General features: G+C 37.2%; 1 protein-coding gene across 1 annotated transcript; it reads left to right on the forward strand.

The window, feature by feature from the left end:
* The first annotated feature begins 4,585 nt into the window (after window positions 1–4,585).
* On the forward strand, window positions 4,586–14,862 carry LOC127871772 (ATP-binding cassette sub-family G member 5-like). Its single transcript, XM_052414948.1, has 11 exons — window positions 4,586–5,143; window positions 8,049–8,275; window positions 8,742–8,874; window positions 9,299–9,450; window positions 9,568–9,685; window positions 9,823–10,036; window positions 10,271–10,470; window positions 11,231–11,369; window positions 12,032–12,217; window positions 12,501–12,634; window positions 13,264–14,862. Exons 1-11 carry the CDS (start codon window positions 4,780–4,782, stop codon window positions 13,428–13,430), a joined length of 2,034 nt encoding a protein of 677 aa, XP_052270908.1. The 5' UTR covers window positions 4,586–4,779; the 3' UTR covers window positions 13,431–14,862.
* Window positions 14,863–17,333: the final 2,471 nt, after the last annotated feature.

Raw genomic sequence — 17,333 nt, forward strand, 5'->3', positions numbered from 1 at the left:
CACGTGTCACAATTATTTCATGAAAAGGTAGCTTGAATATAACAAGTGTTTTTAGATTTGAAAGACAATAGATGTACGTGTACCTTCGGTTTTACGTGACACTGCCATTGCATGTGAATAGAGATCGTCAAGTAAGGCACCCGTTGTCAAGAATATTTAGTGTAGAAGTCAAACCTGTTAATCCATGTAGACAGACAATAGTTTATTAACATCCCACTTGTGTACATTAAAACACAGTTAAGCTCTACAAATCATTAAACTGTATATATTTGCACTAAACCACTCTAAAACCAGTTACGAGAGACGATAGTTCTAAAAATTCTAAAAGTTTTCAACGATTGTATACATCAGATCGTGTGTAACTGATTTGTGTATGGTGTTAATAGAGATAACTATAAATAAACGTATCGAATTATAAGAATTAATATGGTATCTTTTGTTACTTTTTTAATGTTGTTGTGTGGGTTGTCGCTACGAGAAGAGCTCTCTTCGACCATACACGCCTTTATATGTACATGACCAATACCTCTCTTCGACCATACACGCCTTTATATGTACATGACCAATACCTCTCTTCGACCATACACGCCTTTATATGTACATGACCAATACCTCTCTTCGACCATACACGCCTTTATATGTACATGACCAATACCTCTCTTCGACCATACACGCCTTTATATGTACATGACCAATACCTCTCTTCGACCATACACGCCTTTATATGTACATGACCAATACCTCTCTTCGACCATACACGCCTTTATATGTACATGACCAATACCTCTCTTCGACCATACACGCCTTTATATGTACATGACCAATACCTCTCTTCGACCATACACGCCTTTATATGTACATGACCAATACCTCTCTTCGACCATACACGCCTTTATATGTACATGACCAATACCTCTCTTCGACCATACACGCCTTTATATGTACATGACCAATACCTCTCTTCGACCATACACGCCTTTATATGTACATGACCAATACCTCTCTTCGACCATACACGCCTTTATATGTACATGACCAATACCTCTCTTCGACCATACACGCCTTTATATGTACATGACCAATACCTCTCTTCGACCATACACGCCTTTATATGTACATGACCAATACCTCTCTTCGACCATACACGCCTTTATATGTACATGACCAATACCTCTCTTCGACCATACACGCCTTTATATGTACATGACCAATACCTCTCTTCGACCATACACGCCTTTATATGTACATGACCAATACCTCTCTTCGATTCGACCATACACGCCTTTATATGTACATGACCAATACCTCTCTTCGACCATACACGCCTTTATATGTACATGACCAATACCTCTCTTCGACCATACACGCCTTTATATGTACATGACCAATACCTCTCTTCGACCATACACGCCTTTATATGTACATGACCAATACCTCTCTTCGACCATACACGCCTTTATATGTACATGACCAATACCTCTCTTCGACCATACACGCCTTTATATGTACATGACCAATACCTCTCTTCGACCATACACGCCTTTATATGTACATGACCAATACCTCTCTTCGACCATACACGCCTTTATATGTACATGACCAATACCTCTCTTCGACCATACACGCCTTATATGTACATGACCAATACCTCTCTTCGACCATACACGCCTTTATATGTACATGACCAATACCTCTCTTCGACCATACACGCCTTTATATGTACATGACCAATACCTCTCTTCGACCATACACGCCTTTATATGTACATGACCAATACCTCTCTTCGACCATACACGCCTTTATATGTACATGACCAATACCTCTCTTCGACCATACACGCCTTTATATGTACATGACCAATACCTCTCTTCGACCATACACGCCTTTATATGTACATGACCAATACTGTTGCAGCAATTTAGCCCAGTATGAAAAGAAGCTCTACACCCACTGTCTTGTTGATTAGGCTAACAATAAACATTGTTTTAAGTTAAATATCAGCTTTACAAAATGAGCATTTTACAGTCTACATGATTTTTTTTCCGTAATATCACAGAGGGGTGCGATCTGCAGCATTTGAGGCCCGTGGCGTTGACACCGGTTCACAGTGTGCACGTGACGGCGCAGCTTAAAGGTCAGTAGATGGGTCACTCGCTTGGGCACGTGTTCGCATTGATACTTATGACACCTCTTAAGTCAAATAAAAAACAACAACAGATTCGTCCATAGTCCTACACGCCAGACGCTATTCCAGTTGTGGGCGCGTTTGTGTTTGATGAACGTCTTATTATAAACAATCATCACAAAACACATACAAGACAAGAACATCCTTCAAGAGTCTAGCTGGGCTTATAAGAATTGTTTACTGGTGTATGTATATAGGGCATAATATATGGCGTATGATTTTCTAATGACTGCATATTGAAAGCTGAGTGACAAATTTCACGTGTCATTGTTGTACATTTTGGTCAAAGTTGAATTCCCAATCGCAAAAATAATGTATTTCTCCAAAATGAGTGCTCCAAAAGGAAAGTTCCCCAAAAATATTTATTTTATAAATCCAAATGTTCAGTCGATTTTCCTATAACGCTGTTATGATTTAACCTTCGCAAATACCGTGTTAAAACACTTACATTCTAATTATGACAGTATTTGAAAGAAAAAAACATAACAACTAAATTCCAAAGAAAAACGACAAATGTTATCATTGAAATAGCACCGGACCCGTGCCGCAAAATGGTGAAAAAACCAAAACACTGTGTTTTATATAAACACAATCCATACAGTTGATTCCATATACCGGTATAGAGTATGGTATGAAAGTTTGCTGTTTCCGCGGTGCCTACCAGAACTTCCGGTGGTGTATCCCCATCAATGTCAATTAAGAACATGTACGCAATACCTAACAGCAATTTGTGTTTCGCGTTCATGCAGTTTTCATACCTAGTCTGTCTCAAATAACTTAAATCATTGCCATGTTGGATAGTTTGAGCACACTATAACATAATTATAAAATAATTATACGTTACGGAATGAATGGGATTTCAATACAATGTAGCCCTTTCAGTACGCCGATCTTATTAAACTCGTTTACATCCATACTTTAGATAACATACCAATTTTACTAGTATTCGTTTCTTTCAATATTGTATATTTGATAATTTTAAAATTTGATTGGCAATACGCCCAACAAATATATCGACCCGATGTTGGCTGTATAATGGAAGTACCCATAACGCATAATCCAATGATTGAAGGATCGATATCGGCCCAGTTTATATTTGCTCTGATAAATTGTTTTAGGTGTAATTGTATTTAAGTAAGACACTGTCACTTCCTAAAAAATAATTTAAAATTAACTTGTGTCAATATTAAATATGAATATTTTGCCCGATATCGCCTTATGTCGCAAAAGACGCATACTTAGTGCACCCCGATTGATATCGGTCCGACATAGGTCCACAGTAATACACTTGACAATGAATAAAGCGTATATTATTATATATTGTAATGTTGATTTATTTCAATAAGTTTTCAATGGAATTTAATCATAAGAAAAAATGAATATATTAAAACTACTTTATTGAAATCCGTTGTTGTGTTTCGCCTAGAATGTAAAAGGAATGGTTAACATATTCATACGATAGTTTTTTCATTGTTTTTTTTTTAATTAAGCTCATGGTTTACTTCTTATTTTCATTTCTCATTAGACAAATGAAGATATGGTTTTAATTATTTGGCTTAATATTTTCAAGGTCGCGTTTTATAAATCTTTTTTGTACAATATATGTCGCACTGTGTTCCCATATTGCATTGACTACGCTTGGGCAATAATAATATAGTATGGTGTTATTGTTTAGCTTTCTTTTCAGTTTGAAATGGCAACAGCTTAAACATTGATATTGCCAAACTCAAAGACTCAAAAAAAATGTATCTCCGTCAGTAATAAAAGACATAAAAGTAAAATTTATCAACAAACTAGGTTTAAATAGAAAATTTATGGATGTGTATCTGAACAATGCTAGTTAAAATTAATACAGCTTTAACTCGGCATTTGTCTCTGCCATAGAAGTACATCTTGCCACCTTGACAAACAAGTTTTAATGTCTTGCGAACTATGTGTGTACACCTTTCTCTAAGCCATACGGGACATGTGCACATATTTAAGAAAAAGTATGACGCTTGAATTAAAGTTTGATTTTAATTATAATTTATGTTATTTTTTTTATAATTTGTGTTGACGGTTTTGTGATATAGTTGTGTGCACTATTAATCAATGACAAAGTATATTAAATAATAAGTACTTTTATATATGTTTCATATGACTTTGATGTGCTTTGTGTTATTTAAGTATGACAATTATTCCTTTTACATTTATTATGCAATCAAACATTGATTTTTTAAACACATTTGTGGGTATTGTGAACAGGAAGATAGGTTTAACAAAGTGAGGTTGACGTTTAACAACAACAAAAATAATAGCCTTATACACCATATATAGTGTACGCTTACAGTTGTAAATGTACCTTTAATATTCAATTCAGTATTATCAATCCTAAAACCAGTACACGCGAACTTAGCAGTTTGAATGCGTATGTCTCTATATTAAGATACGCCGAGGTCAATTTTAAAATCAAAACAAAAGGGTGTACCCAGGTAGTTTTGTAACAGATGAAAGACTCATGTGATGGAAATTAAAATGGATTGTTGTTTATAAATAGTAGCTTTAAAATGACTTAAACGAAAAAAACAACGAAACCTTGATTTAAACTATGTATTATGCAGGTACACAGTGTTAACAATACAAAGCTCAAAATGAATATGAACACAAAATTCGCAAAACAAAATAAAGTAGGACAGTACGGATCTACTATAGTTTCGTACGGCAACGGCGGAATTTCAAACGGCGTTGTATTCACTTCGAAAGCTTTCACCGATTCTCTCCGTACAGCAGACGACGCTTCCGGTAGCGCGCGCAGGGAGAAGCACCTGGATGTTCTGAATGTTCGCTATGTGGTGAAGGAGTGGCAGGGGCCGTGGTGGAAGGGCGCGTGCTTTCGGCGCGTGATCGATAAGGTGGTGCTCAACGACGTCTCGCTACGTCTAAAGCCCGGCGAGATCACAGCCATCCTGGGAAACTCAGGTACGGTGTTTCAGTTTGTACTGTTAAGTTATGAGCCCATGAACGTTCTCAATCGTTAAGCTCAAAAGATTAAGAAAAAAACTCAAAGTTGAGCCACAATATTATCTTAAAGGGGCCTTTTCACAGATTTTGGCATATTTTGAAGTTTGTCATTAAATGCTTTATATTGATAAATGTAAACATTTGATCTTAAAAGCTCCAGTAAAAAAATCAAGAATAAAATTTAAAAAAGGGAAAAAAGTAGCCGGTACCAGGGCTCGAACCAGTGACCCCCGGAGTCCTGGAATTAGTCTGAAGTAAAAAAGCATTAGCCCTGTCGGCTATTCCGCCGTGTATACACAGTTTAAGTATTTTATACCTTATAAAAGCAATCTTCGCAGTTTCGTAAATTTAAACGACAACAACAGAACTCTCCAAATTATTCAATCGTTTCGCGTTGCAACGCTTTATAATTTTTAGGTTTTCAAATCGTCAAAAGATACATGTAAAGGCTATATTGGACTCTGGGAAATGTTCAGTAATAGTGTTTCCTCACAAATATCATAACTAAAACGAAAATTTGCGAATCTGAAACAACTTTTTCGGCGTAAGCTGTATTAAGCCAGCGTTTCACCCTGACTTGACCTTTGTAAGTGTCCAATAATACTCAAATAAAATTTCCCGCGGCTAGGTACGAATGAATACACTTCATTTATTCCATTGGCTGATTTGAGTATAACACCATAACATTGGAAACATATCCGCGTCTTTGTAACACTGTTTTACTGCATGAAACAAGTTTATCTCTAATGAAAAGGCTCAATAGATAGAACAGTTTTACAATCAATTTTCGACATATATACAGTTTGTGCGTTCACCTTTTATTTTCAGAGAATTACCAGCGCAAAAGCGTTTATACTAGTAGCTATGTTGTCATATTTAGTACTTACTTGCATTGCATTTCAACCCGCGAGGTTTCGGGTCAATTCGCGGCCATTTGTGAAAGTCAGAGTTTATATACAGTTCATCACCGGAGTTCGCAGAAGGGGTTGCGATCATTGTGTTACACCGGTCTTACTGACAATAACGTACTGACTGTAATGCATTGCATTCCAATCCGCAAGGTATCAAGGTCAGTTTGCGGTCAGTTGCAGAAATCTTTATATAAACGCCGTCTCGTAAACTTTGTGCACTTGAAATCTGTTTTGATCAGAAAGATACTAAATAAAGATATTCGGCGATATTATTGTGGTATGTAAATCCTCGATTTTTAATATGGTTTCAACATTTGCATGATAAGGACCAATTTTGATAAAAATAATTAGAAATATTTATCCATTTAGACCAGTTTATTAAGCATGAGCACAATAATTCACTATACTATAATTATGCAATTAAATAAGATTCGAGTATTGCCGGCTGACCTATATGCAATCGTTTATTTTCATGTTTCTTGTGTTTTTTTATTTTGTAAATATAGATATCTGAGTAATAATATCACAGAAAGCAAAATAAGCCACGAAATCTGGCGCAACACCCCGTAATTGATTTGCTTATGATGTAGCTAAGAACTGCGCAGAAAAAAGGCATCCGCTACTTTTTATCTCATAGAGATAACTTTTGATCGTTCATAAACATCGACCACAATCAACGCCGTATATCTTTTTAAAAGATATTTCTTGTTTCAATTTTGACAATTTACCAAACCGTGAAAAGATCCCTTTAAGTATGTTCGTGATGCTAGGTCACCTATTGGTGGTATTAGAATCTAGAAGAACTAGATTATGTTGTTGGTACATGTAGTTTGTTGATGGTACTTATGGAGGTTGTGGTATCGGACTGCTCCTGATGTTGTTGTTTAACCCCGTGATGTTGCTGGTGGTGGAGGTGATATTGTGGTAGTGGTGGTAAGTGTTAGTAGCAGTGGTGCTGATGATGTGGTGAGGACAGTGATGTCATCGTCGCTGTATACAAACCAATAACCGATTTGAAAGTACGTTAAGACCTGTATCGATCAATGGCAAATTGCAAAAAAAAAACGGGGGAATGTTCATAACGTTTAGGGGTATTTATGAGTAAATTACACACCATGGACTGATACTGTTGCGAAATTATAACATTATTGCGCAGTTTATGGAGCAACACTAAATTATATTTGTTTACTGAATTTCTACTGTATAAATGTTTTTCAGATATGGGTTTGTGTTCTGATGTACTATTAAACAATGATAAGAAACAAATCATCTTTATGGTGATGATATTTACATACTGATAAATCGTGAAACGTGTGTGTGTGTGTCCATCTTACATATGTTCATCAGCGTTATTGTGAAAATCATTATCAGTTCATGATTTAAATGTATTACAATTTATTCTCATATAATAATCTACTAGATGATTGATCATATATATAAGTCGTGCTCTGTGAAAAGGGGGTTTAATGCATGTGCGTAAAGTGTCGTCCAAGATTAGTATGTGCAGTCCGCACAGGCTAATCAGGGACGACAATGTCCGCTTGTATATATTTCGTTTCATGAAAGTCTTTTCTTGGCCAACAAAATAGTAAAGGCCGAAAGTGTCTACCTGATTAGCCTGTGCGGACTGCACATGCTATTCTGTGACGACACTTAACGCACATGCATTAAATCTCTTTTCACCGATTGAGGCTCAATTATCATTTTTAAACAACCCAACAAGTTGTACCGTCCATAAGAGCAGCATAGTGTTATATAAGAATCAAAATAAAAAAAATCGCAGAGTACTTTTCCATGGACGACCCTTTGTCTGTCCGTTTCCTAGATATTATGTTTAAACCATTCTGGCCTAAAATGAGAATCCCAAATCTTTGTATTTTTAATTGTGAACAACGATAATCAGGACATTTTTTTTATCGCATATACCGGTAAATTCTATTCCACCTTATCAGGTTCAGGAAAGACGTCACTACTCGACGTTATCGCGTGCCGCTCCTCGGGCAAGGTAACCGGAAGCATCCTTTACAACGCAACGAAGTGCACGCGCGCTATTGTTCAGAACCATGCCACCTACGTCATGCAAGCAGATCGTCTGCTACCAAACCTCACCGTTCGGGAGACTCTCACGTACACTGCGAGACTCAAACTGCACTGCTCCAATCATGCGATTGACAAAAAGGTGCGATTGCCATTAATTATGTATGATGTAAATTTTTCTTTAAATCTAGCTACGTAGGCACTATGTATGAAAATATTAATACACTTTAGCATCGCTGTGGGAAAACGGGGCTTAATGCATTTGTGTTAAGTGTCATTCGAGATAAGCCTGTGTAGTCCGCACTGGCTTATCAGGTGTGATACACTCCGCCTAAACTGGAGTTTCTTTACACGAAAAAGGCCATACATTTGGAAAGAGTAATCTCTTACTGCACAGGATATTCTGAGGCGACAATTTACACACCTGTCCTTTCTTCCCAGCCCGCGACACAATTATAAACTATAATCAACCGTTAGAGGCTTTAAGCAACTTAACACAAAAAACATTGATACTGATCCGAGTAAGAAATAAAAATAATATTTCTCCACCACCCCTCCCCTCCCGTGATGTTGACTTCGTGCTCACGTGACCCTGACCCCTGCTACAGGTGACCCAGGTGATCATGGAAATGGGTCTTAAGGACGTTGCGGACTCTCGGGTTGGCGGCAGCATCATCAGAGGCATATCCGGTGGCGAGCAGCGTCGCGTTACCATAGCGATACAGCTCCTCAAAGACCCAGGTACAGTCTTCTATCACTTGTTTAAACGCTTGACGAACCATGTGTTTATGTACACATTCTATACTTGTACCGGTTTACATTTAGCACACGTTCAGTATTGATGTTGCTGTTTTCATTGTTTTTGATGTTGATAAAAAGACACATATGCAGTCTTAAGTAATCAACATTTTGAAGACATGTTTTTTATTTAAAGACACAGAATCAGTGTAAGCTAGTCATTAAGTTCTACAGTCGCATCATCTGAAGCCAGTAGACTTGTATAGAATTTGTGTGCATTTTCCCTTTCTGGAATTTGGTTCACTATGAAGGCTAAATTATGCAAACAAGTTAAACCGTTTAAGCTAACAAGTGACCGTGATGTATATGCGTTCGAAAATTGCTCTGGTTATCTTACCATTACCATAAGTAATGTATATGCCTTCAGACATGATATTTCTGGATGAGCCCACATCCGGCCTTGACAGCTACACTGCGCGCTATCTGGTCTCGAACCTACGGGATCTCGCGAGACGCGGGAAGATCGTCCTTCTCACCATCCACCAGCCCAGCTCCGACATCTTCACCTTGCTGGACAAGGTTGGTCCATACTATGTTACTTTTGTTAATATTTTTTTCGAACGTTCATTTCTTATACGTTCAATGACCTTAACAAATAGCTTAGTTCTGTTGACAATTGTGTTGTTTAATTCTCAGGTGGGAATAATGTCCAAGGGAGAGATGGTGTACTTTGGGTGTGCCCGGGAGATTGTACCCTACTTCACTGCCCTCGGCTACCCCTGTGACAGATACATCAACCCACTAGACAGATACGGTAGGTGCACGAGAGTATTCGAGTGACCATTAATCTTTTTTTAATAAATTGTGATCGCATGTAAAGCATATAAAAATGTATATATAATTACGAAAACTGTCGTTGGAATACTCAATTAATCGTCACTCGACTTCCAGTTGACGTGGCCAGTATAGACCGGCGAGATATTGAGAAGGAGCGCGAGAGTCTAGAGCGTGTGGCAAGTCTCGTGCAGGCCTTTAAAAGCTCACCGACCCACTTACAGACGATCAAAGACATACACGCGGACCTGAAGGAGGGACCCACGTGTATAGAAGGGGACGCCAGGGATCCTGGGCCCAGCTACTTCCGAGTAGTTGGGACCATTTTGCAGTGAGTACACCATTGACAGTTATGTGACGTTTATGTCATTTTGAATACGTTTTGTTATATTATACAAAAAAAGTAATGAACTATGACTTTATTGTGCATTATTATATGAGCTACACTGTTAAAATATTTGTTGTTTGAAATAAAACAAAGGTTGTTTTTCATTTATAATGATTCATATTTTATTCAAGCCTAGTTTAAGCTTAAACGGACAAACGACGCTTATTGTATCTCCAGCCGGATGTTCCGGAATCTTTTCCGTGATCGAAAGGACTACGTTGCGCGCCTGCTGCTACTTCCGCTGTTCTTCCTCTTCATCTTGATTTTCCTGGGCCGCCTGAAGCACAACCAGCAGAGCATTCAGGACCGCGTGGGTCTCTTGTACCAGTCATCTACCGTGCCGCCATTTATGGGCATCATCAACAGCGTTGCGCTATGTGAGTAGAGTGCAGAAGATCTTTGGTGTTGTTTAGTCCCGTTGTAAGACTGTTTAGTCAAACATCAATGTTTTTAGACTGCGGCGGTCGTTCTTTAAAAAAATAATTTATTCATAGTCTGTGGTAGTCATTTCTGTTGAAAATCGAGTTTACTTTTGGGTTGTGCTAATCGTTTTTGTCGAATATCGAAAATATTTCTAGACTGCGGCAAGCGCATCTATCTAATATGGGATTATTTCAAGCTATTGTCAATTGTTTCCGTCATATTGCAATTTTTATAAGACTGTTGCAATCGTTTTGTCAAATATTGACTTTATGTGTAGACTGGCTGTCGTTTCTGTCAAATACTATAGCTTGTTTTAGTCACATTGAATATATTTTTGATAGCGGCAATCGTTTCAGTCAAACATCCATTTTTTCTAGACTATGTCAATCGTTTCTGTCAAATATCGAAATAGTAATAAGACTGCGACAATAGTTTTCTCAAATATCGAAATTATTTTAAGACAGCGGCAGTCATTCTTATAATATAGAATTAATTTTCATACTTCGAGAGTCAATATTATTAAATTTCGAGTTTTTAAGTGTTTTTCGTCGCTGCTTCTTTTGCTGTTTGTATAATTACATGCGGTACATTTGGATGTTTTATTAAAAGAGGTTCAACTAATCTACAAAGCAATTTAATGCTTAAAAGCAACCGTTTTTACACCCAAACTCTCCACTCTACGTCAATGTCATCGATACGTGCGTTCCGTTTCAGTCCCGTGTTTCCGGGACCAGTACTACCGCGAGAAGCGAGACGGTCTCTATGGTACAGTGACATTCCTGTTGGCCTACTCCATACACGTGCTGCCATTCCATCTCATTTCTAGCGCCATATTCTCATCCATGGTCTACTGGTACGTCCACGTGCGCGAAATCATTAGATCCTCGTTTTGGGAAAACGGGGCTTAAAGTATATGCTTAAAGTGTCGTCCCATATAAGCCTATGCAGTTCGCATAGGCTAATCAGGGAAGACAATTTCCGGTTTTTATGGAATATGTCGTGCAAAGGCAGTCTGTTCTTAACAAAAATCCAGTGTATGCGGAAAGTGTCGTCCCTGACCATCCATTAAGCCCAGTTTCCCAGAACGAGGCTCGCTATGAACAAGTATGTTTCCTATCTGGTGTGAAAATGTACAAGTACTTCTTTATTGTCAATACATGCGTTTTACCTTTCTTAACATGTTTTACGCATTGTTATCCCGAAATATGAACCGATTACTTATCTCGAATAAGAAATCTTTGAAGCTTTGGCTGTTTAAACAATGTCTTTTTTTACAGCAACACTTGTATATCTACAAGAGACATTCTGGACATCTGTATGTTCACAATAATTTCTTCACATTCAAAAAAACAGACTTTGAGACACTATTTGTATCTGACGAGAACCGCTTAGTATAAGAAATCGAACGCGTAGACAGCAATTAAACGCGTTTTAGATCAACATCAAAACTTGCCTAAATGTGTCCATAATGTCAGAAAGTATGTCAGAAAGGTCACGGAATAATTTCGTTGCCAGGGTAACGGGCATGCACCCGGGCGCTGACCACTTCGGCCTGTACTCGGTGCAGATATTCATCCTGCACTACTGGGGTGAGATGACCACCATAGCCATGATGGGACTATTCATGAACCAGAATCTGGCGCAGAGCGTCACGGCGCTCGTTCAAGCCGCACACGTGATTATCGCTTCCGGTTTTCTCAAGTAAGTGTCTTTGTCACTTCCGGTTTGGTATTTAGCCAAGTCTATTCTTGTAAAATATAAATAATTGATACGTAGCGGACAATGTGAATAAGTATGAAAGAAAATGTCGGGATTGTATTTAATTATTTAAATAACTGACCAACATCTTATTTTGCGGTTACATTATAATATTTGTGTGTTTTGTGATTCGCGGTAAATATTTAGGTGCGAACCGGTTAAGGCATGAATGTGACCCTCACCTCCGATCAAAAATACTGTCAAAGCAGCATTGTTTTGTTCACAGGGACCTTCATTCGATCGTGAAGCCGCTACGCTGGATCAGCTGGGCCCTCATCCACAGGTACTCGGCCGAGATCTTCGTAGCAAACGAGTTCAGTGGACTCAAGTTCGAGTGTCCCGGGCCGGGTCCGGACAATGGTGAGCAGGAAGGGCATGGAAATATAGAATATGTGTCCACCTTCGGATTATAAACACCTGTTGGAAAACGGGGCCGAATGCATGCGCGTACAGTGTCGTCCCTAATTAGCCTTGCAGTCCGCACAGGCTAATCAGGAACGAAAATTCGCGAGTATGATATTTTTCGTTTAAAGGAAGTCTCCTCTAAGCGAAAATCCAGTTTTTTGGTAGAATGTGTCGTCCCTGATTAGCCTGTGCGGACTACAAGGCAAATCTGTGACGAAACTTTACATACACACGTTAAAAACCCTGTTTTCCAAGAGCTCACATAGTTTGGTTGGTGGTCAACATACCGGACAGAAGGATTTGGTCCGGGTTCTTCGGTCTTCTCCCACAATAATATACCACAACAAATGTTTTAGTAAAATTTACTAGATTGAAAAAAATAGCTTTTATTAAAAAACGTCCCAACTTTATTGAGTCTAGTAGATAAGTCATTAGGTAAGCTATGCCACAGGTAGTGCAGCATCAGGTGCGGAAGGGTCTAATAATAGTATGCTACTAAATAGAACCATTTCTTTGATGAATTATGCGCTTGTATTGTGTCTGCAGAATGCAGAAAACAAGTGAAACTTGTTTCTCCGTTTTAGTTACCCTGCCCTGTATGAAGTATGGTGACGACTACATCGACAAATATTATCCGGATAGTCCCGAGCACATGGCGAGAAACTTTGGAATTCTCGTCGCGTATGCCATAGGAACGCTGATCCTCGCAATAGTCTGCTTAGAGGTCAAGGGCAACAAGAACCTGCACTGACGACGCATGCATTTAGCAGACACCGATTACATGTGATATACGAAACCCTGGTGACACGTGATAGGAGCGCGACCTACGCGTCACGTGATTTTCGCGAAAAGGATGACGTATTATGTGAAGGAGACTGAGGTCACATGATTAAGCGACACTTATGTCACGGCATATATATTAGCGACACTGAAGTCACGTGGTATTAGCGTGGCTGGTGTCATGTGATATTAGCGATTTTGATACCGAGACTGATACATGTATTTGAAATATATTGCACACACATATTTACTCATTACCAATCTAGCCATGCTATTCTTCTTACAATAATTACACAATAAATCATTATGCGCGAGAATACAAGTTTAAAGGAACTTTGTCACAGTTTGTGACTGTTTTTTAAGTTCGTCATTAAATGTTTTATAGTTAATGAAAATAAATATCGGAACTGAAGAGAGGCAGTATAAAACAAGAATAAAATATAAGCAAGTAAAAAGTTTACAATCTGGGCCATAACCACTTACCTGAAAGTTTAAAAGCTGCCGTCTTAACCACTCGACCATCGGGCGGGCTTATACATTACGTCATGCCTTTTATACTTTATGTAAGCAATCCGCGTAGTGTTACAAAATATAAAGAAAACAACAGAAAGACTACAAAGTATTCAATCATTTCGCGTGTGTCAGGCATTTTAGTTAATCAATTTCAAATGATGCTTGCTCATACGAACGTAATTGTGTTTTCATTACGAGTCTACGCAATTAGTGCTATTTCGCAACCTGATTTACATGGTTCTTTTTTAATTATTGACAAACAGTAGTAAGAATGTCATTTCGACAATCTGTGAACATGTCCTTTGAAATATTTGTCTGCATTTCTTTTAACGGAAATGTATGGAATAACGGCTCAGCACCACAAATGCACATTCAATGCAAATAGGTGTACATAATCAGCTTTAGTCAGAATCGCAATCGCACATTTCAATGCAAACATTTATGAATATGATAAATCATAAGGATTGTATACATGCTATTCTACTTAAATTACTTAGGCAATATTATTTTTATAATAAGGCGCGAGTGTATTAATTTTAATATGTGTCTGCTTTTAATGAATGTATGGAAAAACGGCTGTTTTAAAATCAAATTGAAACACTAGTTTTGTTTAAAGTAAAGGTTGCTTGTTAGTAATGTTGTTTCTATCAGTCTTTACATGTGTCTATAATTCCATTAAATTGTATTCTTCAAAGTGTCGAGATTTAATTAAACGAGTCATGCTATCATAGTTTTCGAAATACATGTATCAGATATTATATCATATTTTTTAACAATATATATATTATCAAATCAATTCGGTTTATTGTACTCGTTATTATAGTATAGGTTATTGTTATTTGACAAGGTTCTGGCATTTTTGTTGATTTTTGCAATAAATTTGACGTGTTGCTGCGGTCTCTGTTGTTATATTTGTGTGTTTACGGATACGATACTTCTAGCTAGTAACAAGAAGCCCAATGTGTTTGTCCATAGTTGATATTATTTAACAATTAACATGACAATGCCACGAAACAAAGTTTTTTACGTTTTAGTGATTAATTGACTTTAATAATTGTGCAATACCGGGATAGTTCTGCATGTGTGCTACCTTCACACGAAATGTCAGCGAAGTACCTCTAACCAAACTAAGTTATCGTGCGGAACCATTGTTTCTATTTTAAGTGACCTTGATATTGATTCAACTGACCTACGAAACGTCTGCATGCAATGAACAAACACTCAATTTCAGAGGATTTTCCACATAAAAACTGTAGTTCTTGGTCGAAACCCGTTCTTTTTTTATTCTTGGTAACACTGACCTTTACCTAACTGGTCCCGAATGGAGTCCCAAGCTAAACACCCAAAGTTCAGCACACATCAATCTGAAGTCAAATTATTCCAGCATAAACCGTTTTTATGTGTTCGCTCGCAAAATTGCATTCACGGTGCAATTGAAATCCGATATCGAGACGACATATTGATTTAGTGGCGATTGCAAAAACAACTTTTGTATTAAGGTAGCGCACCTATAATGATTTCCCGCGATTTATTTTACGATCATTGCCGATCTTAAATGATCGGTTATTTCCGAGAGATGCATTTTATTTTTTTCAAACTTCGAATTTTGATATGTGTTTACCTAATTCATTTAGAATACATTATTTTTACTATAAATATTGACTGTGATCCAATTATCATCTGAAAAATGCGATTTCGCGATTTCTTCAAAGATCGACAAGCCTTTTTACCTGTTTACTTATGGATATTTATTAAAGATTGCACTGATACGAAGTGGTCGTGGCCGAGTTGTTAAGGCGATGGACTAGAAATCTTTTGGAATCTTCCTGCGCAGGTTCGAATCCTGCCGACATCGCATACTTTTTGCGACGCGTTTTATTTCTGTTCTAACGTAATTTGATTTAATATAGCATATAAGCTATGTTTATTGACAAATATGTTGAAAATTGTAAGAACATCCTTCAATTTTTTAAATTAAAACAACGTTATGACTAAATTGGGTAATTTACTGCTGAAAATACGAATGATGCATGTTGCATTCTTATTTTTTTTTTCAAAAAGTAAACGGTAAATCTGTCTACTTCTTGGTATTTTTGCTGTATATAGTGTTTCTATAAAAAAAATAGTTTAAAATATAACTTAAATGATACTATTTTGAATTTTATGACACTTTGTTTTAAACCGACTCAATTTTTACTTGGCTGAAATCACATACATTTCATGGCGCTATTCCATAGATAAAAAATTTAAAAAAATAAATGTCTGTAAAATAATACTTATTTCATCTTATTTAAACTTTAAACACCTTTACAGCATCTGTAAACACCAAACTGCATGCCCATATTTGGAAATTTGAATGAATTATGGAACTTTTATATACCCCAGGGGTGAAAATAAACTGGGCAAAAGCCGAGCGTGGGGGTGGTTTTGAAAAAATCGGTGTATTTTTTTAAAAAGCATGGAAAACCTACCTACAAATTTGCATGTAGTTCAGTGAAATGATGCTGATTAAGAAAATAATTAATTAGATTATATTTGGATATGTGCCCATTAGAGGTGCGCTACCTTAAGTTTGCATTGATCAATCTTAAAGGGGCCTTTTCACAGATTTTGGCATGTATTGAAGTTTGTCATTAAATGCTTTATATTGATAAAAGTAAACATTTGATCTAAAAGGCTACGGTAAAAAAAACACAAGAATACAAATAAAAAAATAAAAAAGTAACACTCAACTGGGCTCGAACCACTGACCCCTGGAGTACTGGAGTAAAAGTCTACCACTTAGACCACTCGGCCATCCTTGCTCATACAATGACGTGTGTATTTTATACTTTATATAAAGAATCCTCGTAGTTTCACAAAATATAACGACAAGAACAGAACTTTCCCAAGTATTCAATCGTTTCGCGTTGCAACGCTTTATAATATTCAGGTTTTATATCGTCAAAAGATGCATGTAATGCATATTTCAGAGCATGTTAAATGTTCAGTATAACTGTTTCCTCACAAGTTTCATAACTAAAACGAACATTTGCAAATCTGAAACTACTTTTTTCAATTTTGTCAATTTACCAAAACGTAAAAATGCCCCTTTAACTTGAACTTAGGAGCAAATTTGTTTGGAGACCTTGCTTGAGATTGTATTTTGGGCGTGTCAAGTTTATGTTTACCGGTAACCCATTTATGCCTAGTGGACTTTCCCATCCTTCTAAATTGGATCAATTTATTTTCAAAATTAGGGATGTCTAGTATATTAATTACTATATTTAGAATATTTCTTACAGAAATTCCTTTAAGCAAACAGCGCAGACCCTGATATCTGGGTCTACGCTGTTTGCCAAGGCCTTTTTTTTCTAGACGC

The sequence above is a fragment of the Dreissena polymorpha genome, chromosome 3, assembly GCF_020536995.1.
Source record: "Dreissena polymorpha isolate Duluth1 chromosome 3, UMN_Dpol_1.0, whole genome shotgun sequence".
In the NCBI taxonomy this organism is placed as follows: domain Eukaryota; kingdom Metazoa; phylum Mollusca; class Bivalvia; order Myida; family Dreissenidae; genus Dreissena; species Dreissena polymorpha.